Source organism: Aspergillus uvarum (assembly GCF_003184745.1).
Source record: "Aspergillus uvarum CBS 121591 unplaced genomic scaffold BO82scaffold_79, whole genome shotgun sequence".
NCBI classification, from domain to species: Eukaryota; Fungi; Ascomycota; class Eurotiomycetes; order Eurotiales; family Aspergillaceae; genus Aspergillus; species Aspergillus uvarum.
In genome coordinates this window covers 35,620-57,409 of record NW_020291376.1, presented here as the reverse complement: position 1 = coordinate 57,409, position 21,790 = coordinate 35,620, and the positions used below count along the sequence as shown (strand labels likewise).

At 55.1% G+C, this 21,790-nt stretch overlaps 7 protein-coding genes and 1 non-coding gene across 8 annotated transcripts; 2 read left to right on the top strand and 6 right to left on the bottom strand.

The window, feature by feature from the left end:
• Positions 1-553: 553 nt before the first annotated feature.
• BO82DRAFT_321169 (putative glutaminase) lies at positions 554-3,728 on the bottom strand. Its single transcript, XM_025632731.1, has 5 exons — positions 3,189-3,728; positions 2,718-3,129; positions 1,651-2,656; positions 1,468-1,598; positions 554-1,419 (listed from the first exon to the last, which is right to left on the bottom strand). Exons 1-5 carry the CDS (start codon positions 3,443-3,445, stop codon positions 712-714), a joined length of 2,514 nt encoding a protein of 837 aa, XP_025486915.1. The 5' UTR covers positions 3,446-3,728; the 3' UTR covers positions 554-711.
• Positions 3,729-5,607: 1,879 nt separating this feature from the next.
• BO82DRAFT_358855 (uncharacterized protein) lies at positions 5,608-7,610 on the top strand. The gene is made up of 3 exons (XM_025636408.1): positions 5,608-6,287; positions 6,357-6,524; positions 6,601-7,610. Exons 1-3 carry the CDS (start codon positions 5,937-5,939, stop codon positions 7,249-7,251), a joined length of 1,170 nt encoding a protein of 389 aa, XP_025486914.1. The 5' UTR covers positions 5,608-5,936; the 3' UTR covers positions 7,252-7,610.
• Positions 7,611-7,700: 90 nt separating this feature from the next.
• Positions 7,701-9,427, bottom strand: dbp8 (ATP-dependent RNA helicase DBP8; the record flags this gene model as incomplete). Its single annotated transcript, XM_025638289.1, has 2 exons — positions 8,869-9,427; positions 7,701-8,775 (listed from the first exon to the last, which is right to left on the bottom strand). Exons 1-2 carry the CDS (start codon positions 9,417-9,419, stop codon positions 7,701-7,703), a joined length of 1,626 nt encoding a protein of 541 aa, XP_025486913.1. The 5' UTR covers positions 9,420-9,427.
• A 212-nt stretch (positions 9,428-9,639) lies between these two features.
• On the top strand, positions 9,640-9,730 carry BO82DRAFT_t302. Its single transcript has one exon. It is a non-coding gene; the product is annotated as a tRNA-Pro (tRNA).
• A 425-nt stretch (positions 9,731-10,155) lies between these two features.
• On the bottom strand, positions 10,156-12,806 carry BO82DRAFT_321158 (anion exchange family protein). The gene is made up of 5 exons (XM_025632730.1): positions 12,368-12,806; positions 12,023-12,171; positions 11,834-11,921; positions 11,271-11,767; positions 10,156-11,214 (listed from the first exon to the last, which is right to left on the bottom strand). The coding sequence occupies exons 1-5, from the start codon at positions 12,775-12,777 to the stop codon at positions 10,310-10,312; spliced, it is 2,049 nt and encodes a 682-aa protein (XP_025486912.1). The 5' UTR covers positions 12,778-12,806; the 3' UTR covers positions 10,156-10,309.
• Positions 12,807-13,361: 555 nt separating this feature from the next.
• bbp (putative zinc knuckle transcription factor/splicing factor MSL5/ZFM1) lies at positions 13,362-15,922 on the bottom strand. Its single transcript, XM_025632729.1, has 8 exons — positions 15,537-15,922; positions 15,254-15,467; positions 14,975-15,192; positions 14,513-14,736; positions 14,352-14,460; positions 14,086-14,303; positions 13,509-14,036; positions 13,362-13,453 (listed from the first exon to the last, which is right to left on the bottom strand). Exons 1-8 carry the CDS (start codon positions 15,694-15,696, stop codon positions 13,412-13,414), a joined length of 1,713 nt encoding a protein of 570 aa, XP_025486911.1. The 5' UTR covers positions 15,697-15,922; the 3' UTR covers positions 13,362-13,411.
• A 174-nt stretch (positions 15,923-16,096) lies between these two features.
• Positions 16,097-16,997, bottom strand: BO82DRAFT_295469 (glutathione S-transferase family protein; the record flags this gene model as incomplete). The annotated part of the gene is made up of 3 exons (XM_025631866.1): positions 16,097-16,715; positions 16,809-16,862; positions 16,918-16,997. The coding sequence occupies 3 exons, from the start codon at positions 16,995-16,997 to the stop codon at positions 16,097-16,099; spliced, it is 753 nt and encodes a 250-aa protein (XP_025486910.1).
• Positions 16,998-18,468: 1,471 nt separating this feature from the next.
• On the bottom strand, positions 18,469-20,423 carry BO82DRAFT_406859 (ferric reductase family protein; the record flags this gene model as incomplete). Its single annotated transcript, XM_025639600.1, has 4 exons — positions 18,469-19,341; positions 19,397-19,582; positions 19,639-19,700; positions 19,757-20,423. 4 exons carry the CDS (start codon positions 20,421-20,423, stop codon positions 18,469-18,471), a joined length of 1,788 nt encoding a protein of 595 aa, XP_025486909.1.
• Positions 20,424-21,790: the final 1,367 nt, after the last annotated feature.

Here is a 21,790-nt window from a genome sequence, read left to right as displayed (position 1 = left end):
TTCTACTATTCTACTATTCTACTATTCTACTATTCTACTATTCTACTATTACTGTCCTACTAACACTATCCTACTATCACTATCCTACTGTTCTACTATTCTACTATTACTATCATACTATCACTATCCTACGATCCTACTCTACGATCCTCCTATCCCATCAAACTGCATGTGTACTCTACGTGTACTCCACGTGGTGCGATTTAAAGCCCAACAAAACACTGCAAGGATCAAGAGTACCCAACCTCCAAGGTACCAACCTCCAAGGTACAGACCATTACCAAGCATCGACCTCGGGGAATCTGTGTGTGAAACCCTCCCCTACAAAGCAGCATGCACGTCTGGGTCGGGGAAGAGATGGGACATTCAGGTGCTTGAGGGTGATAGTCTAAGATGCGTGCACGCGCTGACTGCTTCACCTTTTTTTTTTTCCTTGGTTGACTAACTTACACGAATGGGTAGGTGTGGAGAAGATTGGCCTGGTTGGTTGGTTGGTTGGCTGGTTGCATGGAATTCTGCCATTCTATTTCATCTGGTGTTAAAGAGGTATCCAGTGTGGTAGTGGCAGTTATTCAATTGTCTAGAGAGAGGGTTACGGTTCCGATTTTATACCCAAGTGGCTGGCTAGCTACCAATCTGAATCTGAATCGCAGAGCACGGCGCTGCGTATATAGAGGGAGATACTGGGGCAAACAGAATTACTGCAGGGGGTTACAGCTCCGTGTTCTCGGAGCTATAGCCGTAACGACCGTATGCTTCCCCGAGTTGCGTAACCGCTTCAGCCGCCGCCGCCTCCCACTCGGCCAACGTGGTGGTCGAGAACGAGTCGTCCGGGTCCGTGCCGTCCAGGAAGGCAAGGCCATCCATGGCGCGCCCGCCGCAGGCGCGCTGGAGGGCCAGGAAGGCGAAGTGGCCGCCGACGACGGGCCGGGCGTAGAAGTTGGGGCCGGGGAACTCGCCGCGGCCCTCCGTGTTGTGCAGGTCGGTGAAGGGGAGGTCGGTGACGGTCTCGTTGACCCAGCGGGCGACGGACTCGAGGATCTCGCTGCGCACCTCCTCGCTGGCGACCGCCATGGCGAAGAACTCCCAGTCCGTCTTGGTGTATAGGTGGCGGCTGTCGAGCGGCAGGCCGTACTTCTGCCGCACGTTGTGGTACCAGATCGACTGGCGCTGGTAGATGTGGCGCGGGACGAAGCCGTGCTTTCTATTGGTGGTGAGAGGCTTTTGGCCGGTGTTGGGGACTGGGAAGGGGTGGCGAGAGAGGTCGGTGCCGTCCAGGTGGAAGCAGAGCTGCGCGTCGGCGTAGAGGTTGTAGATGGTGGTCCATGATCCGTACCAGTCGTAGGCGAGTTTGGCGTGCGTCTGGTCGCGGGACATGCCGTATTCCTCCCACTTGGCGATGTAGGTATCCGAAATGTTCTGGGATGATCAGCTAAGCCGGGTGGGAAGTCGAGAGCCATGACATACCTTGTAATAGGTGACGTCGGTTTGGTAGCCAGCCACCTCGGCCAGTTTGCTCATAGCATTGATGCCGATGATGCCCTTCAAGGCCAGGTTGGTCTGCAGAGCAAGCCAGCCGGCAAAGTCGTCCGTGGACACTGTGATGGTGTCAGTTCGCTCCCTGGTTGCTCTCGCTAAGGCATGACTTACGTTGGTTGGCGGGCTGGAGGGAGAACTCCACCAAGTAACCTGTCCACTGGTCCCAGAGTCGATAACTGCGTTGGATCCATCTCTCAGCCAAGTGCTCGCCTTGCGTGCCACCGCCCCATCTGCCATCTTGGTGATCGATTCCGCCAAACATCTGCAGATCGACCAGAGGAAATTTGCCATTGGTCTCCTCGGGCAATTCGGGAGATGCACCCTGCGTCGACCAGATGGAGGTCGCAGCAGTATCCTCCGAATAACGAAGGGAGTTGACGATCGCCAAGCCCATTATGAGGATGTTACCGCACTCCTCCACAGGCATGTATTCGTCATTTCCGTCGGGGTGACCGGTAGCATTGGGGAAATGCGTCCCGAGATCATGCATGGCGTACGTGTTTGGATATTGTCCACTCAGCATGTGCTCAATCAGCGGCTCCAGCAAGTACGCCAGCCACCGCGGGTTGGTGTACAAGAAGAAGGGGAAAGCGGGGAAGATGACATCGATGGTCTGGAAATTGCCGTTCGAGGAGATCTCCTTCAAGAACAGGATGGGATCGTCGGGGGTTCCCGCGAAGGTGGTTGCTCCCATGACCTGGCGCGCGGAGAGCGCTACAATATCGACATAATCATGAGCTCCTGACTGATAGGCATCCTGGGCGAGCTGAGTTGAGTAGTTTGCAGCCAGGAGGCTTGCATGAGAATAGTCATTGTAGTGGAAGCTAAGCAATGCCTCGACACTGGGGAACCACGACTCCCAGAGGGGTCGCATTAGCGTTAAGCCGCGCGCTGAGGCATACTGTACGACTGGATCTTGGGTCAATGCAAGGGTGAAGGTCACACTGTCACTCTTATGGCCATCTTTGGGAGAGAAGACGAAAGATTTGGAGAATGCAAAGACCGGCTCACGGTCGCCAATGGCGCGGAAAGCGTCGTCGTTGACGTTGTCCAGGACACCCTGAGTTGAAAAGAGGCTTCTCACGGCCGATGCCTCTCCGGATTGATATTGCACGCCCTATTCAGCACATTAGCGACGATGAATTCACCTTCAATGGGGCTGGGGCCTGGGGACGCACGGCAGGTCCGGTGAAATGTAGGGTCCCCCATTCCGCACGATCCCGAATCTCCGACAGTAGTAACTCAGACTCCCTTCTTACACGCCACCTGCGCAAGGTTGGCTTGCTCTCCTCGGAGCTATATCCATCGTATTGCCAGGTGAGCTGGCTACCCGTGTCTCCGCTCACCCATCGTCCGTTGATATCCATATAGACATTTATGCTTGCATTGCCATGCACATGAACCGACACATAGGAGGCGGGAATCGACTGCCGCAGAGTCGACGTAGGGGTGATAGGAGAAAGGAAAGATACGGTGATATCGAGCTGGTGATGAGCCGCGGTAGTTGCAGAGTTGATACGGTAGGTCAAATTGGTGGTGGACGCGTCGTAATTGGCTCCAAGGTAGGTTGGATAATCAATTTGTAAAACACTATAGAGCAAACTTTTAGCAACCTACCGTAATTGATCCTTGAAGTGACGATGACCTACCCCGATAGTGATTCATGTGGCTTGCCTAGCAAAGGATACACAGTGCCTGTGCTGGGGACCTGAGCCATTAGGGACAAACCCAGCTCCTCCCCGGTGTAGAAAATGGGCCATTTGGACCAAGGCTCATCTCGAGCGTTGCCCAGCCAGGTGCTGAGATATGGATTCCGCACGATCAGGGGCAGGACCGGAGGGGTCAAGCTGGAAGCAATACTCACAGTCGCCTGAAGGGCGGCTATGAGTACAAGGGAAAGGCGCATGGCGAGACACGGCTAAAACTTGGCCAGTTCCAGTGTGAAAATAATGGTGTTGACGTGATCAGAGATGTAGGAGTAGCGAAGCCATCTGACCGCAGCTAGGAGATGAAAGAAGGATGCCGCGAAGTTCAGGGATGGATCAGACGTTACAGAAGTTCCGATGATGATGATGCAATCAATCGGCTCCGTCCACTGACAGATCTGCGGGGGAAGTATAAACAGTAAGGATCGACAAAGCTGTGGGACATCAACGATGCTTTGGAGGGTTACGCAGATACCAATCAACAATAGTTGGGGACAATGACCTGAGAAAAGGATTCTAGAAGCTCGAGGAGAACAGAAGAACCAAAGCTGGAGGAAGGGGGAAATGCGGGGAAAGCTGGGGATGGATGGAGCTGAGGTAATCCGTGGCTGTTTTTTCCATTGCCTAACCACAGCCCTGACATCCCATTGAGGTCCATGATGATAATATTACTGTAGCTTATCATGAATGACATTAATCAAGTACAGTACCTCCCATCAGTACTGAATTGGCCTTTTGTGAGTCCCGTCATCTGTCTAGTACTGGTGAAGGTACTGGTAAAGATCACATGTGCATACAGCCTGTACTTGATTTGTGACTGAAGCGCGGAGTCAAAAAGGACCACCGGTCTTGTTCATCCTTGAACCTTGTCTGTCGTGCATGCTCCTACTTTCGTACTGCGAAAGTTGCCTCTCGTCCATGAGTTTAATCGCGTAGTTAAGTGTTCGTTTGGTGGTGGCAGTTGGCCCCGTTAGGGTTCACCGACCAAGCTTAGCACGACATGCCCTTCTGTACAGGACTGTAGTCTATGCTGAAAAATGCCAGAAATGATTGATTTGTTGCAGTAATCACAGGACACAGGGCAAAGTCCAGATTGTATTTCCGACTGAACAACAATTCCCTCGACTCCGGGTTCGTGTGAGTTGCTCTCTCCAATTGCGAGCAGCGAAATTGGCAAAGATGCAACATGCCCTAACTACGTGCGAACCAACGCAACGGGTCCAACTGACCAGCACAGCGGTACGAAGTACTCACTGATATGATTCAGGTCTGATTTCTGTTCTCTAGCGCAATATAAACCGGCCTACGAGCAACAAGTACCTCGTCTTTTGTGTGTGCTAGTGCTGCCTTATCAATGGCTAGACCTCCCTCAAGAGGGTGGATCACCACGACTAGCATGGTTCAATTGAGATGAACTCAGTAAAGAGGAACTCATCGTGTACAGTTCGACTGCCTTGAATGCCCCATGTCTCGCTTGACAACATAATGGCACTTCATCCATTCTGACAACACATCCTCATCCTCAGAGCATTATTTTAGGACTCCCCCAAAAGCCTCCTTGTAAACCATGCATGTGATCCTGCATCATGCAGCAAACTAGTAACAACCTGAAAGAGTCCTGCCATGCTTCCGAGGCCATTGGTCCTGGTGTGTGCGCATGCCGTTGATTCACCAGCACATTAGGGGAGTCGAAGATCAAGACATGGTACAGTACAAGACTAGCTCTACGGTGATATCACTGCCTAGCTCTCACGGGATTGAATCGCCTCCCTCACGGTTTCTAAAGACCACAGTACATGTGGCATGTCAAGAGGGGAACACATAAACTTAGCCTGGATGGCCGATTGCTAAGTATAAAGATAAGACCGCGGGGCTGGAGGGGACCAAAGACGCCTGATGCTTGCGGGGAATGTCGGGCCTTGGAGAGTATGTCGACTACCAAGGTCATCGAGTTGCAGTCTAGATGAAGATGCTGCATGACCATGCAAAGACCAAGGTCACTTGCGTGAAGCAGAGAGGTACAAATAGTCGACCTCGACGCGCGCTGGAGGCGATCTCCAACGCGGTCGAGTAACAACAGTAGGTTAATTACAAAAGAAATGATTAACTACTTTGAAACCATACGCAAGAACAATTACCCCATCGTCAATGACCCCAAAGTCAAGTGGACACCAGCCAACCTCCCCCTCGACGCGTAGGACACGCTACCAGAGAGGGTTTACTTTTAGTAGAAGTTGGGGTTAGTTTGGCCGGCAAGGGGACGAGGAGCGAGACTCCGACGCGGATGCCCACACGCGCGCCGAGCCCACCTCCACTACTACTTACTACTACCACCACCACTACTACCACCACCACCACCTCCTCCTCCTCCTCCTCCTCCTCCCCCCCTCAAAAGGCAAAGGCCATTGACTCTTCTGACCGAGTTCAACTTCCTTGTCTTGACACTCTCCTTGCTTCCCATTCCTCTGGGAACCCGGTTCTTTCTCACAAGTTTGTGTTTGTGTGTACAGTACTGTCCAAGTTCCAGCACGTGTCTGGTAGTTCTCGCTCTCCTGGCCCGGAACTACTTTAACGGAACTACTGGCGTACAACACGTCCACCACACACAAACACTTATTATCGTTTCACTCCCCATTCCCCTCTCGCGGTCTTCTCCAGTACTTCTCTCAGGAAGTACCCACCCCACTCGCCATGCATTCCACCGCATCAGCACATACCAGCCCTGTCAAGGACGGCAGGCGGATTCTCGGCGAGAAGACCGCCAACGCGTGCCTGTCGCCCGCCCGCCCTCGCCACGCCGCCTCCCTCTCGCCAGCGAAACGGCCATTCCTGGAGGCACCGTCGTTCACCTCTCCGTCGAAGAAGCTTCTTCCATCGCCGCTGTTTGCCGGTCAGAAACGCACCATTGACCAAGTGGAGGGCCCCCACGAGCATGAGAGCAATACCCGCGAGCGCGCGCCGGCGGCGGCAGCAGCAGCAGCCCCAATCCACGCGCAAGAGGAGCTGCCTACCGAATCCTCTGCAATTGCAGCAGACGAACAGGTAACTTCAGCGCCACAACCCCTGTTTAAATCTCATGTATAGGTTACTTAAACCCAGTCGCGTGCTCAGATCCCATCCGACGCGACACAACAACCGAGTATTCCAGATCTAGAAACACAACAACAACCACAACAACAACCCTGTAAATCCACCCAACCATCCACACAACAACCCCCACCTCCCTCCACGCGAGCAGTCCTCTCCGACCCAGCGACGCGCAAAAGCTTCATCCACGAGGTAAACCCCCACCCCCAGTCTCCCCTCCTATTCCCCCTTAACCCCCCAATACATCAAGAAACTAACATCCTGAAAGAAAGCAACCCTCCTCCGCACCCGCCTCCAAACCGCCATGCGTCACGTCCGCGACCCGCAATTCGACCGCCGCCTCTCCGAGCTTGAAGCCCACAGCCGGAAATGTCCCCGCCTAGTCGTCGCCGAAACAAGCGGATCCTACACCCCTGCGCCGACACGCATGGGCGGTGGCGGTGCTGCTACTGCTGACCCAAAGACCCCGGTCCCGTTCGTCAGTGCCTCCAATCTTCAGCCCGAGCGCAACGCTTCCCTGGAGAAGCATGCGTCGGGGCTGTCGTCGCCGCCGCTCTCGACGGGGAATGAGGCTGCGTCTGCGTCTGCGCTGGAGGAAGAGGAGGAGGATGGGGAGGATGCGATGAAGACCCCGACGCAGAAGATGTATCGGCAAACGGGAGGAACAGGAAAAGAAGCATCGCCGATGCAACTGAGTAGTCCGCCTGCGACGGTGTCGCGACGGAGGATTGGGGCGGGGCCGGGGACCGGGACCGGGCTCGAGGAGTCGGACGGTGAAGAGGACGGGATAGGGATGGGGATGGGGATGGGTTTTCCGGAGACGCAGCGGCGGTTATCGCAGAAGGGGGATGCGGTAGATGGGCTGTTGAAGTTGATGGGGACGGCGGAGCATTCCGGAAAAGAGGCGCGGACGGGGTGATTTCACTGAAGGACTGCCGCGCGGCAACCGTGCCATACGGAATCAGTCCCTTCGGAGGATAGCGTAATGCCTACCTGCCTGTCTGCCTGTCGGGTCCTCCGCCGGATATGATCTACCCAGTGTTCAAGGTTGTGGATGAGGGCACCGCGGCCCTTTTCCGGACGGCTCATCACTCACGCCCACGGGGTTGATGCCATGCATGTAATGTATATAGACTCAGGGAGGACTTTTGCTGCTGTCTTGTAACTGGATGGATGGCAGGCAGGCAAGGCATGCGAGAGAGAGAGAACCATGATACCCTTCCTACTTTCTCCGTTCGCCCACTACAGATTGTCCGCTACGATCCTCAACCAACTCAACATAAACCAAATCCCAGAGGCACTGTACCATACCACTAAAATCCGAACTATGTACATACACCACAACATCAAAACAAGACAACCGTCTCTCTACCTAACCTTCTTCAACTTCACCCTCCGCCTCCCCAGCACATCCCGCCCCTCATCCATCTCCCCGGCCGCCTCGCGCTTCGCCTCGCCCACCACCTTCAACACCCCATCCCTAACCACCCTCGTCTCGATACTAACGCCCTCCTCCTCCCACTCGACCATCTTCCGCCCCACTCTCTCCTCAATAGCAAGCACAAGCGCCACATCCCTCTGCCCAACCAACGTAACACTCTCACCCTTGCGGCCCGCACGCGCCGTACGACCCACACGGTGCACATAATCATCCGGATTACGGGGCACATCGTAGTTAACCACCATCTCCACCGACGGAATATCCAAACCACGCGAGGCGACGTCCGTGGCGACGAGGATGCGCGCGGCCGACGCCCGGAACCGTGCCAGGTTGGCGTTGCGCTCGCTCTGCGGCAGCCGGCTGTGCAGGGAGGTGGTGCGGTGGCCCAGGCGGCGGAGCATGCGCTCCAGCAGGTCGGCGGTGGCAGTGGTATTGGTGAAGATGATGGCGGGTTTGGTGGCGTTGGCGTCGGTGCTGAGGAGGACATGTAAGAAAGCTTCGCGGTGGGTCAGCGGGACTTGGAGGTAGGTCTGGTGGAGGGTCGGCGGGATGGTGGATTTGTTGGCGGAGGTGATTTCGGTGACGAAGATGGGGGGTTTGGCGGGTGTTGTTGACGAGGAGGAGGAGGACATGGATTGGAGGGCCCGGACTTCCGGGGTCAGCGTTGCGGTGAACAGGAGCGTCTGTCGCTCCGCGGCCGAGGGTACCGCGCTGAGGCACGTCTCCACGTCTGGAAGCATGGATCCCTGCCCTGGGGAGAGCAGGCGGTCGGCTTCGTCCAGGATGACCATGCGCACCCGCGACAGGCCCCGGATGGTGTCCGCCCCGGAGGTGTGGATGTGGTCTGCCAGCCGGCCGGGCGTGGCGATGACCACGTGCGGCCGTTGCGAGAGGGCCAGCGCCTGCGAACGCATGTCGGTGCCGCCGGTGATCAGGAGGGGTTTCATGCTCTGCGGCGCGGAGAGGGCTTTGATTTGTTCGTAGATTTGGAGGGCCAGTTCTCTGCCCTCGGAAGGTTAGCATCATGCCACCTTGTCTTCCTTCCATCCTTCCATCCTTTCTTTCTGCTGCTGTAAAACAAAAGGATAAACCCACCTCGTCGGCGTAAGCACCAACCCAAACACCCCAAACGGATCCTCCGCCCACTTCTGCAGCATCGGCACCGCGAACGCGATCGTCTTACCGGAACCCGTGCGGCTGCCGCCGATGCAGTCCCGGCCCGCCAGGATCTCGGGGATACACGCCTTCTGGATGGCCGTGGGCCGGCGCACCGCCATCGTCGTCAGCGAGCCCACCAGCCACGGCGCCACGCTCAGGTCGGTGAACGAGGACCGCGCATCCTCGAGCCCCGCTGCCAGCGCATCCTTGATGAGCACCGGGTTCGCGTCCGCTGCCTCCTTAACCTCCTTGGCGACGTCCTCCTTGCGCTTGATGCGGGAGAGCGTGGGCAGGGGTGCCGGCAGCGGGGCGGCAATGTAGGAGTCGGTCGAGGACTCTGAGAGACGTCTTCTCTTGGGGGCGCGCTTTTGTTCGGCGTCGAGGGTGACGCCGCCCGAGTCAGACTCGGACTCGATCTCTGAGTCGGACGAGGAGTGGTGAGAGGCGAAGTCCTCTGTAATAGGGTCGGGGGACTGTGAGGGCGCCATTGTGGTTGGAGTGTGTTCGATAGATGTACAGTGAATCATGCGCTTGACTTTTTTTTTTTGGCCGATATGACGGCAGAAAGGCTGGCCGCCCTGGGCGGTGTATCCGGCTAACCGTGTTCGGTTAATGCGAGGATTGATTCGTGATGAACTTTATTTTGCACAAGGTGAAGAGTCAATTCTTGGAACATCAAGTCTAAAAAGCAAGCATATAACATATCAAGCCCGGGTGGTCTAGTGGTATGATTCTCGCTTAGGGATACAAACCCAAGCATATCTGCGAGAGGTCCCGCGTTCGATCCGCGGCTCGGGCCTTGACTCCTTCCAATCTTGAATTGGATTCTCTTTTTTGTTTTTTATCTCATAAAATATGGATTTGTTGAGCGAGCTGAGTGAGTAATTTTCATGCACCGCTGCCATGCTTCAAGTCAGATCTTCGGGTTCGATACTCGGTTTTTTGTAATGTGACTCAGCATAATGACCTCAACTCAGCCCTTAAGCATCTCAATTCCTGATATCTGTTCAATTCCATGTAGGAACTGTTGATGTGGGTCAGCTGGGTGCAATTCAGTGGTAGCAGCAATTTGGGCTATATCTGCAGTACTATAGCCCTCATTCGGATCTTCAATTGGCCTTGCTACAATGGTTTCAGTATGTAGACTCGCCCAGGTTGGTACCACCTTGACCACAGGTTTATGCGGAAAGACCCTCGAGAAACCATCGACCAACATACAATCGGCGGTCATATAGCATTATATATAACGGTTGAATCTCCACTCTAGAATTCCATGACCTGCCATGGAAGCTATGCACAACAACTGTCCCAAGCCAGCATCCACCCGAACAGCAGTCAGAGTAGCCTCTGGCCGTCCCCAAAGCATACAGACGTAATGTTAATCCTTCACGCCCGTAGTACTCCTCCGCCGCACCGCCGACCTCTGCATCTCAAACACCTCCCCCCTCTCCAGATCATCGTCCACCACCGACTCCGACGAACTCTCGTCCCGATTCGCAACAAAGACGCCAGTATCCCCACCGCGGGCCTTCGAGTTCCTCCGCCCACCCTCGTGTCCCGCCAACGCCTCTGAGCCCCGGAACGAATCATCCAAGCCATGCGTACCGCCCACGCTCTCCATCGTGAACGGACTCGCCGCCGGCCCATCGAGGGCCCCCAGCTCCTCCGCGGTGAACCACCGCGGGAACAGGAACGAGCGGACGGGGATCAGCAGCAGGATGATCACCGGGAAGCCGATGGCCGCGATGGTCTGCGTGATGGCGAACGTGGCGCCGAAGCCGATCAGCTCGGCGATGACGAAGGCCCAGATGGCGGGCCGGCGCTTGAGCCGCTTGAGCGGGTTGGCGGCCGGGGTGAGGCGGCGGTCCTGGGCGAGGAAGACGAGCTTCTGCGTGATGCCGTTGCCCTGGAGCGCCTGGACGCCCATAATGAAGAAGAGCCCCGCGAGCACGCCCTGCGGGATCAGGTGGACGACGATGAGGAGCGGGCCGGTCATGGTGCCGAGCGTGAGCAGGCCCTGGGCCAGGTTGCTGACGCGCTGCTCGACGACGTGGTCGGTGATGCGGATGGCCTTGCCCTTGTTGGTGTCGTCTTCGTCGGCGACGTCGCGGGTCACGCAAAGGGCGGCCGTGTGAAAGGGCGCCTGGGGGATTAACCCATTGGGGAAGGGGATGCCCAGCAGACCGGCCACGAAGGTGGTGAGGCCCAGAAGCCACAGGTCCCAGTGAAACCCGGCGGGTTTACGCAGCGGGAACTCGGTTCCCTGGGCGATCAGTGAGGACACTGGTCAAGTGGTCAGCCACCTCTAGTCTACCGCAATTTAGGAGGGCGTAACTCACCGTTGTGGTCAAAATAGAACAGGATCGTCAGGAGGATCGCAAACGGGATCGCCAGGAACACGTCCCCGACGCTGATGTCCCAGAAATGGACCAACCAGCCCCGATCCGCGGTGGGGAAGAAGGCCTTGCTGGTCGGCAGAGTCGCCACCTCGACGTCCCGCATATGGCCGATGTGCACAAAGCCCGTGAAGAAGACGATGGTCAACGGAGTGCCGTAGTCCTCCAGGAACTTGCGCACGAATCTCTGGAAGAGGCTGCTGTTTCCCAGCTCGCCACAGATCCAGCCCACCATCAGCACCAGCAAGGCGACCATGATACTCAGATAGGCGGAGGTCTCGCCCGCGGAGCCCCATTGTCTGGTCAGGACCTGGATGCCCTTCTGCAGATAGATGAACGCGACGTAGAAGCCGAAGATGTCGCACGAGAACCGCGTCACGTAGGTCAGCCCATTGCAGGCGTTGGTGATAGCCAGCAACCAGTGCATGATCAACGACCATCTGACTGGTCAGTACGGTGCCTTTGCCCCCACCAACAAGAAACAATGGAAACAGGGCGAGACTTACATGCCAATCCAGCACATGAACGCCAGATAATTCGTACCTCTAGAAGCGATGATATCATAAACGGTATAATTAAACACCGTAATGGGACCTGCCACACATTAGCTCTCTCCTCTGCTCATTCGCCCGAATACCGAGGACCCTCGCCCTACTCCCAAGACCCTCTCAAGATAGGAAAGAGGATAAACTCACCAGTAACTCCAACAATAACCAACGGCTGCGCGGCGAAGACGGAGAAAACCACCGCCCCCAGCACCGAGGCCAACAGCACCTCATTGACGCCATAGCTCTGGTTGGTTTTCTCAAACATGTCGAGAGAGAACGCTAACGCAGGGAGAATACTAAACGTGACGGGTTAGTTATCGTCATCTTAGTCCAAAACACAATGTCCCAAAGCCTGATTACAATCAAGCCCCGTCGTCAAAACCCATCCCCAAAGCCCAACCTGAAGCTCACCTCCCCAATCCTGTTCAAAAGCAAAGCAAAGCAAAGCAACGCAAAGCAAAGCAACGTAAAGCGAAAAGAGGACCAACATACTTAGCGAAATACATATACACCGTCGCCGGCACGACGCGATAGTCCCACGCATCCGTCCAATCACTCCAATAGTACGGCGCCCGGCGCTTGACGTCCTTGACCATGCCCCGGAACAAGCGGACGCGGTACCATTTCGACAATGATGGGGTAGTGGTAGTTCGGGGGTCACGTCTTGCCCCGGGATCTGGGCGATGCTGCTGCTGTTGATGTCTCTCACCTCCGGATCGGAGGGAGGAGCTGCGTCGGGACCGGGACTGGGACTGCGGTTGTGGTTGCGATTGCCATGGTTTGCGATGGGAGTGGAGGTTTGGGGATAGGGATGGGGATGGGGTTTGGGCTTGGTACCCTCCTCCTCCATCCCCAAGGCTTCTCCTGGGTTGGTCCGCGTGGGTATTTTTCCCGCCTGTCATGGCGGCGGTGGTGGTGGTGGTGGTGGATGATGAAGAGGCGGGTCCCTCGATCTTTCTCTCGGAAGATGTTGATTTAACTTTGGTGATAGAAAAACAAAAAAGGCTAAGAAGCCTTAACCTGAATGGCTGAAAGTCTGAGAAGGCGATATGAGAATTAACGCTCTACTTGACTTGACAAATCATGATCGCTTCTCCGATCTGGAGGAGTTTGCAGGATCAATTGGTTCTTGAAGGAGAAAAATCGATGGATTCGAGCTTCTCCAGGAAATTGCGGAGAAAGGTCTCCGCCTAAGGCATCAATAACGGGGCCAGCCCCGTAAAAGTCACTCCGGCTTTTGCTCTTCGGCACTTTAGCTGAATTCTAGGTTCCCCACTACTAAGAACTCTCCAGAAAAACATCAGAGAAACAAGATTGATTAGCTAGTACACTTAATAGACTACGAATAAGAGCAGCAGGCCGGACGCCGTCCAGTCGATTCCAGACTCGCCCGCCACGTATGCCGCCCTACTGTCCTGCGAGTTCCTGTCGAATTTCAGCCCAAATCAAAGCAACTCTCATGATCATTTCAGCAGTTTTGAAATCAGTAGGCTTTTGTCGTTATGATCTGAAGATCCTGCAGGTCCTGCAAATCCACTAAGCAGGTGGGGGAGGGGGAGGAGGCTGCTCGCTCGGGGGCTGTAACAGGTCAGTCAAGTGTTCTGCAGATTCAATACACCTAAAGCAAGCATACCGGAGGAGGCGGCCCCTCGCCAGGAGGGGGTGGGGGAGGGCTGCCGCTGTTGCCAAGATACATCGAGGGCATGCCCGGGGGTGGAGGCGGCACACTCAAGCCAGGAGGAGCACCGGGCGCTCCCATGCCAGGGTAAGAGGCATAGCCTCCGTAGCCGTACGATGCCTGTCCACCTGGGGGCGGAGGGGGGGCAGCCTGCGCTTGTTGCCACGGGGGTGGAGCTCCAGGGGCACCGTAGCCACCCTGAGAGCCATAGCCGTAATCGCCGCCGCCATGGCCGCCGTGACCGCCGTGGCCGCCACGACCTTGAGAAGCCCAGGGAGGCGCACTGCCATGGTCGCGAGGTCCATAATCGTCGCGACGGTCGCGGCCGCGCTGCTGCCAAGGAGCCACATCGCTGGGAGGAGGGCCACGCTGCCACGGCTTCGCATCACGGTCATCGTAGCCTTGATCGGGTCCAGCCTCGATGCGACGGGGCACGTGGCCGTTCTCTCCGGGAGCACCGCCAGACAGTTCTTGCATGAGTTGCTGGTCAAGATTAGTAACGATCAATCACAATACGGAACCAAGAACTTACCTCCATCTCCCGGTCGACGGCGTCGCCGCCACCAATGGCTCTGCGACCGCCGCCGCCGCCGCCGCCATAGCCGCCGCCGTTGCGCCAGTCGGAGCCTCTCTGGCGGTCAGGACAATCGCGAGCCATGTGGCCTGCATTACCACAGACGCGACAGATAATGTTGGCGGTGAAGTTGCGCTGTTCAGGGCAATCGTACTTGCGGTGTCCGATTTGACCACCTGTCCGTGTTAGAAGGAGGGACCAAGGATGATTGGGAGTGGACCTACAGTTCTGGCAAGCCTGGTTCTCATCGTCACGGAGAGTACCGTTCAGTGCCGCGAGTTCTCGAAGCTGGTTCCGCTTGAGCTCGTTCTGGCCTTCAGGAATGGAGGCAGCCTAGGTACCATGAGCACGGTGTCTTGAACGAAGCCATAGGAAGGAAATTTACCGTCTCAATGACATTGTGCACCAGCTTCTTCGCCTTGTTAACTTTCTCCTCGGTATCCGCCATGATCAGACAGTGGAGATCCTCTTCCTGGTTGCTGGCATGAGCGGCGTCAGAGCGACCCTTTCCTTCCTTGACGGAACCCTTGCCACGGATCGCAATCTTTGCGCCGGACTCGGTCTCCATCTTCTTCAAGGTGTTGCCACGAGGACCTATGAGTAAGCCAACTTTAAAAAGATAGCGGAAAGCCTAGGTGTTAGTTCAAGCTGTTTTGGTTTTTTTTTCGTTTCAGGGTGGAAGAGCAAAGAGGAGTGCAACATCAAGCAGCAAGGGTTAGCAAGAAGCGAGCTGGAGAATCCCATCGCGCGGCGGCGACGTCGTCATCAGAAGCCCGACTCGAGCACAGAGTCAAGTAGGGATACAGAGCACAACAACGGTTAGGAGTTAGAGGGTTAGTTATCATACTGAAGTTAATCTCTGGATAGTCATTCACAGGCACGTAGACCTTCTCTTGAGTCTTAGTGGGACGTCTGTAGTCAGAGGGCGGGTGGTAGTTAGGAATGGTCTTCATCGCCTTCTCGACGAGCTTGTGGCGCTCATCCTCGAGGCGCTTCCGATACCGGTATTCCCTTGTGTTTACACGTCTGCCAAAGTTATCGTACTGGGGAGGAGGCGAGGGAGACCTATAGAAGGCCACAACGGTTAGCGACTCCAGTAGCATTTGGAAGAGGAAGTTCGACAAACCTGTCACCGTCCGCTGGAACCACATCGTTGATTCGCAGCTTCTGGCTGATCTCCTCGATACGCAGATGCAGCGTATACGCCTCCAGCTGTTCGTTGGTGAAGTTGGCCATGATCATGGTGGGCAAGCCCATGAGACCGGCGGCCTTGTTCTCCTGCGCATCACCCCAACGGTTGCGCTTCTTGCGCTTCTTGACACCGTCCGCGGGAGGATCGGCTAGAGACGTTAGTGAGAAACAATATAAGAGGGATATCTTTGTAGAGTGTGGATGGAAGAGCAACTCACCACGAACAGGGCTTCGACCGCGCTTGTAGGCGCTATCCCCAGCCGCAGAGGCCGGTGTCGCGGTGCGACTCTCGTCCTCTGGGGCCTCATCGCCGCCGAACCTCTTCCGGCCCAGAGGGACGTTGTTGGAGCCGGTGATTCCCTGGTTGCGCCAAGCCATGTCACTGTCAGTCAGTAAGAGACCTCGTCAGTGAGACTTTTCCGTGCAGGATCGTGTCCTTGCGTTCTGTGAGATGGAGGGAGCAAGAGGGTTCGAATCAACTACAAAGGCCAGAAAACAGGGCCTCCGGGGGGAAAGTGGCAAAAGCTTTTCACGTGGTTGCGTGACTAAGCCCGCCGCCGCGGTTTCCCTCAGCAGGTGAGCGAACTTACCGTCAGTACTGCAATCACTGACACCTCACACGCTTTTAATGTTCCATTCACTTCTACTCAGAGACCGAAGGAGTCTTTTATCCATAATCCCATGGCGCCAGAAGATGAGACTAAAATTTATTCATAATTTATTATTCATTATTACAGTTCACTAACCCCCCCAACCCCACACAGTCAAACAGGGTCCCCTATTTCTTCGCATCATCCTGCATCCCCTTTAACACCCACTGCTTGGTCTCGCGCATACTCTTCTCCGCGGCCTCCTTATCCTTAATCATCTCCTTGATGGTATGCGGCGAGGGCACATGGCGGCCCCTCTCGACGCCCTCGCGCTGCAACAGCCGCTCCTCCCAGGCCTTGAGGTGGGGGAACTCGTCGATGTCGACGCCCGACCAGCCCGCGCACGTCACCCAACCCCAGTGCGAGATGTCGGCCAGCGAGATGTGGTCACCGACCAGGAACCCGGATGTGCTCTCGCGGAGCCGCTTGTCCAGCACGCCGTACAGGCGGCGGGTCTCGTTGACGTAGCGGTTGATGCCGTAGGGGACGTGCTCGGAGGCGTAGCGCACGAAGTGGTTGGCCTGGCCCTGCATGGGGCCGACGCCGGCGTTCTGGAAGAACAGCCAATTGTTCATCTCGTACCACTCGCGCGTGCCCCGCGGGAAGGAGATCTTGTAGTCCTTGTCGTACTGCTCGGCCAGATACAACAAAATGCCGCCGGATTCGAAGAGGTGGATCTTCTGGCCGTCGGTGAAGGTGTCCGTCAGGGCGGGGATGCGGCCGTTCGGGTTGATTTCGAGGAACCACCTGGGTTGTTGTTAGCGGTAGGCCTCTTTTATCTAGAGGGAAGGGAAGAGGACGGCAGCAGTCGAGAGGGAGCAAAGGATAGGCACAACTTACGGCTCCTTCTGGGTGTTCTTGGAGATATCGATCTTTTCGACCTTGTAGGGCAGGCTGTTTATTATTCATTAGCTTGTGGCCCCCCCAAAGAACGGGAACAGAAACATACCCCAGCTCCTCCAATGCAATGGAGATCTTAATTCCATTGGGAGTCTGAGCGGTATACAAAGTGATATCGGGGGAGCTCATCTTGGCAATAGCAGAAGATGAAAACAATTGAGCAGATAGAAAGGTCTTGGAGGTGAAGGGAGGAAAGGTAGGTCGATAGGAACACCGAGCTAAGACGTTGGAGAACCGTGGGACTTTATAGAACAGCCCACTCATGGCGGGCAAGGCGATTGATAATGAAGTAAGTAATGAAGGAGGGGATGATGATGCCACTGGTGCATCGACGCCATCTTTCCACGATTAAAGTAACGTATCCTGGGCGTGTGGGGCAACCTGCCAACTGCCCGTCCCATTGATCCCGATACGCTTGATACCAGAACCAGCCGCTGCGAACAACTGCGAACACTACCAACAACTGAAGCATTACAAATGGAATACGGTAGTATCGGACTCGGGACGCGCGGGCAATTGTCACCGACTGGATTGGTGATCATTCTCCTCCAAACCGTACGTAGCAAATGAGGGAAACTTTCCGCTCAACTTGCCCCACCCTTGATTTCTAATCCGAGCTGGTCAACATGATAGTTACTATCTATTTCCCGGTAACGTAATATGCCATCTGCAGAATCACTTGGTTATGCCCATCTGTAAAGGCCTGCCCGATTTTCTGATGTTGGAACCTTGAAGAGGGTTACTATGCCTAATCCTCTAAGCGTCCAAGTCAAGAACGGGCCCGACTTGCCCACTTACTGGGCAGACACTTCTACGAGTAGATAGAGGTATTCACAATTAGTGGTATAAGTACAATGCAACAGCCGTAGACCGACATTCAAGTATAGAACGCTATTCTTATTAGCTGCATAGAAACAGAGGATGCCCAATTCGAGGGCATCCAGCATATGTCACGTGCGGCAACTGCCTATGTGCCGGTTTATGGTTTATGGAACTGGGCATTTGAACATGACCAGTTTCTTGTACCCGTAAACCTCTCTTGTCGACTATGCAATTGATCATCACCATTATGCAGTCGGCCATCTTCGGAATCGACTCGAATCAAGAATTGATCCTGGTCGACCTCGGTCGATGTGAATCCCGATCCGAATCCCGAGCCCTGCAGCATGCCACAAACCTTGTATGTACTCCTGGTAACCCAGTACCACTAATACCAGACATCTCTACGTCAACGATCTTCAACTCCGGACACTTCTGATCGCAAAGGCCAAAGAATTCAAATTGATAGGTAGTATAACCAAGTATATACGCAGCCAAAGAGTTTAGTGCGAACTCACGGCCAGATCGAACATAACACACAACAAAACTAGTATATACCCTTTGAGAACCCAGAGTCACGGTCGCCGGCAGAAATCGATGCGCAGAAAGAAGGGAAAGGCGGGGGACAACACAGGCTCGTAAAGCGGAAATGTAAATATTCGTACCGAGAGGCCCGTGACAAATCAGATGCGGGCATCCGTAGTCACTGAGAGTTGGTAGGCTTGGGGGCCAAAATATTGAATGCCTTCTATATAAGAGAGCCGTACCCCTCAGCCAGAGCTCACCAGGTGAAGCTCTCCTCAATGAAATCGACCTGCGTGCGATCTTGTCGAGTGCGGCATACCCGTCGCACATCATCGCTCAGACCACCGTTGCCGCAGACGACCACGCCCATCGCTCCGATCTGGTTCTCGACCTCCATGCCAACCAGGGTATCGATGTTCGGTCGGCCGGGGAACATCTGAACGGTCGCACTGGGACTCTGGATCTCCTTGGTGTTGCGCGGCCGGGTGATGAACAACATGATGCGGAGCACTTCCCGGCGACGATCCATGGACAGAATGCTAGTCATCCAGGGACGAATCCACTCGAGGTGCTCAGGAGATTGGATGATCCAGACCAGGGTCACACGGCGCGCTGCCACGGTACCCTCGGCATATCCCTGAACAAGATGGCGCACAAACGGCACCTGGTGAGTGATACCAACACCACCGGCGAAGAGGAGCACAGTGCCGTAAGAATCCATCGAGTGGATGCTGCCATACGGTCCTTCCGCTAGTGCCCGCAGCGACACCCGCCCACCAGGCGAGTTCTGCGCCCGCTGAAACAGCTTGTCGGTAAAGCCGGTTCGCCTACGTACGAGCAAGGAGATAGTGGTCTTCTGCAAGCCCATCATATCTTGTCGGTTCATGGGAATTCCCTTCTCGTCCGACAGAGACTCGGCCTCTTCGCTCCATCCAACCGAAAACGGATGGCAAGTCCACCATCCCACAGCAGGGACGTACAAGTAGATGTGCTGACCGGGCTTGAAGGTCCAGGGTCGGGCCATCTTGATGGTGATCCGCATCGCATCGCCAGGCATGGTTTCGACAAGGGCCGTGGTGGACTCACGGCCACAGTTGCGGTACACGAGAATCGCAAGCCGCGCAGCACGCTAGGATCGTGTCAGCACTGAATCTTCGTCGACTTTGAAAATCAGATGAACGTACCTCCAAAGCCCAGAAAATAATGCCGACCATCAGGTAGTACTGAGAAACCATACCATTGAGGTGGACCCAAAGGAAGGCGATCGCAAGCACGGCGAGCACAATGTGAAGGTGGAGGAACGTCTCGTAGAAGGCGTGTCGAATGGGCGAAGGCGAATGCAACAGGAGAGCTACGAAAGCACATCCCGACTAGAGTCTATGTCAGCAAGATTCTATGGCGCATATTGAACCAGTCGAACACTCACAATCAGGCCAACAAGAAGGAAGTTGCTTGCCCCAAGACTTGCGCCAATCTTGGCCCAGCCCGCTAGCAAAAAGTGTTAGCATCACCTCGAAAAAGCTGGCCGACCAACGGCTACTTACATGTCTGAACCTTGGGGACCATCCAAGCCACGATGTGAGCGATGACTTCCAGTACCACGATGCGGCCGAGCCAGCGGTGAAGCAGATTGAAGGTGTCGAATGGAATCTGCAACAGCGTAACCAACGGGTTGTTTCGACCAGCCATGAGGATCAATGGGATCATATTCACAGTGGCCATTGTTCCGGTGCGGTTACGGATAATGCCTGCGGCAGTGCTCTCGGTGGTGCCATATGGCACGGTGACCACACAGAGGACGACGTTCATGGCGACGATCCCAACCAGCAGAAACGAGTGAAGTCGACTCGGCAATGTACCCATGTTGACGGCCCGGGACAATTGGAATTCGCGATTGTGTCGAGCGCGGAACAAGGGCGCATAGGTGATGTGAGTTTTGATCATCGATAGCATCGAGTCCGGCGTCACGAAGTATAGTTGTCGCTCATTGTTGAAACTAGCCAGTCGTCGCAAATGACTCGAGAGTCGATGCCACATCTTCCACACATACACAACAGCCGCCATCAGACCCAGTACCAGCAAGCTCAGCCGGGCGAGATCATCATTGAGCATCTCATACATCGAAGTGTCGCCGCCACTACCACCACGCTTTTCTAGCTCTTCAGCAGAAACAAGTCCAACCAGGGACGTACACAGAATGAAGGATAGCATTGTGAAAATAAAAGAGATTAAAAGGACGGGAAAAAGAAAGAGCGTGAAAGGACAGCGAGCAAGGGCTCAGCAACCGGTTGCCCGTGGGCCAAAACGAGAGATATCTTCTATGAGAGACCGGCTCTGCGTAGAAGGGATTTTCCACGAGGGAAGGAGGACAGATGTGATGCCAAATGTATTTTGACCAGTCAGTCTGGACAGGATAACCAAGATCAGGTTGTTTGCAAGATCTTATGGTGGATAAAGGGCACCAAGGAGGCAGTGAACAGGATCTCACAACCACCTGGATCTGGAGATCACCAACAATGGCGTTGTCTTCGCTTTCTCTCGTCTCGTCTATGGCTCGCTTTGTCACGCACAACAGATCCCCAAACCACGATTCACAGGAAACCAATCCTTGCTTACCTCAAAGGTGAAAGGAATGAGCGGTCGCCGGGAACCCGAATACTTGAGCCAAATTGTGAAGGTCGGCAGGCAACGAACGGAATGCTGAGCTTTTGGTGAGCCAGTCACTTAGTCCTACAGCTGAACAGGAATGAGAGGATTGAGACTGATGGCTAGACCACAATCCACGAAGCAAATGGAGACAAGACCCCCAGAAGAAAGGGACTGGGAAAAGAAAATAACACAGACCCCGAAAAGAACGGGGTGATAAGAAGCAAAAAGTGGAGGCAAAGAAACGAAAGGACCACCTGGGATCAATGTGAAGTGAACAGAAAAAGAACAGACACTGTCAAGGGAGAAGGGAAACAAAAGTAGGTTTTCCCCAGCCGTGGGGATTGATTATACATAGATAGAACAAGCGAAAAAAAAAAAAAATCCCCTTCCTTCCTGCTTCATTCTCTGTGTCTTGCCCTGTGCTTTGGTCTCTAAGCCCACTACTGTGGCCGACTGTCATCGGGCCTAGAGGGGAGGGGGAAATTGAGTCAGTGCATTACAGGCTCATGGGGATGCTGAGCCGGTGCTCCATCTTGAGCTGGAGCTTCTTGGTTCAGATTATCATCATGTGGAGGGTGGAGACGAGAGTTGAGGGAGAGAGGGTCGTGGAGCCTTGGCTAGTTGGACTCCTGGCTGGCTGGGCCGATAGACTACAGGAGTATTCGCCTCTGAGCCCAGGAATTGGACATATCCATCCAACCGCGGTGCATCGTCGGCTCCAAAGGAAGGATTGGCGCCCGCCACAGCGGCTGATCCGGGCGACCGCGAATTGGCAAGGTCAATGTGAATGGCTCGATGCTGAAACAATCAAGCGGAGGTCGGGTTGAGATCTCGCGGCTTGGCTGACGCCCTTGCGTCGGGCGAGCCAATGCAGGCAGAGGGACGAGAGACGCCGGCGGAGTGCAAGCGGGACAGAGTGGGTTTCTTTC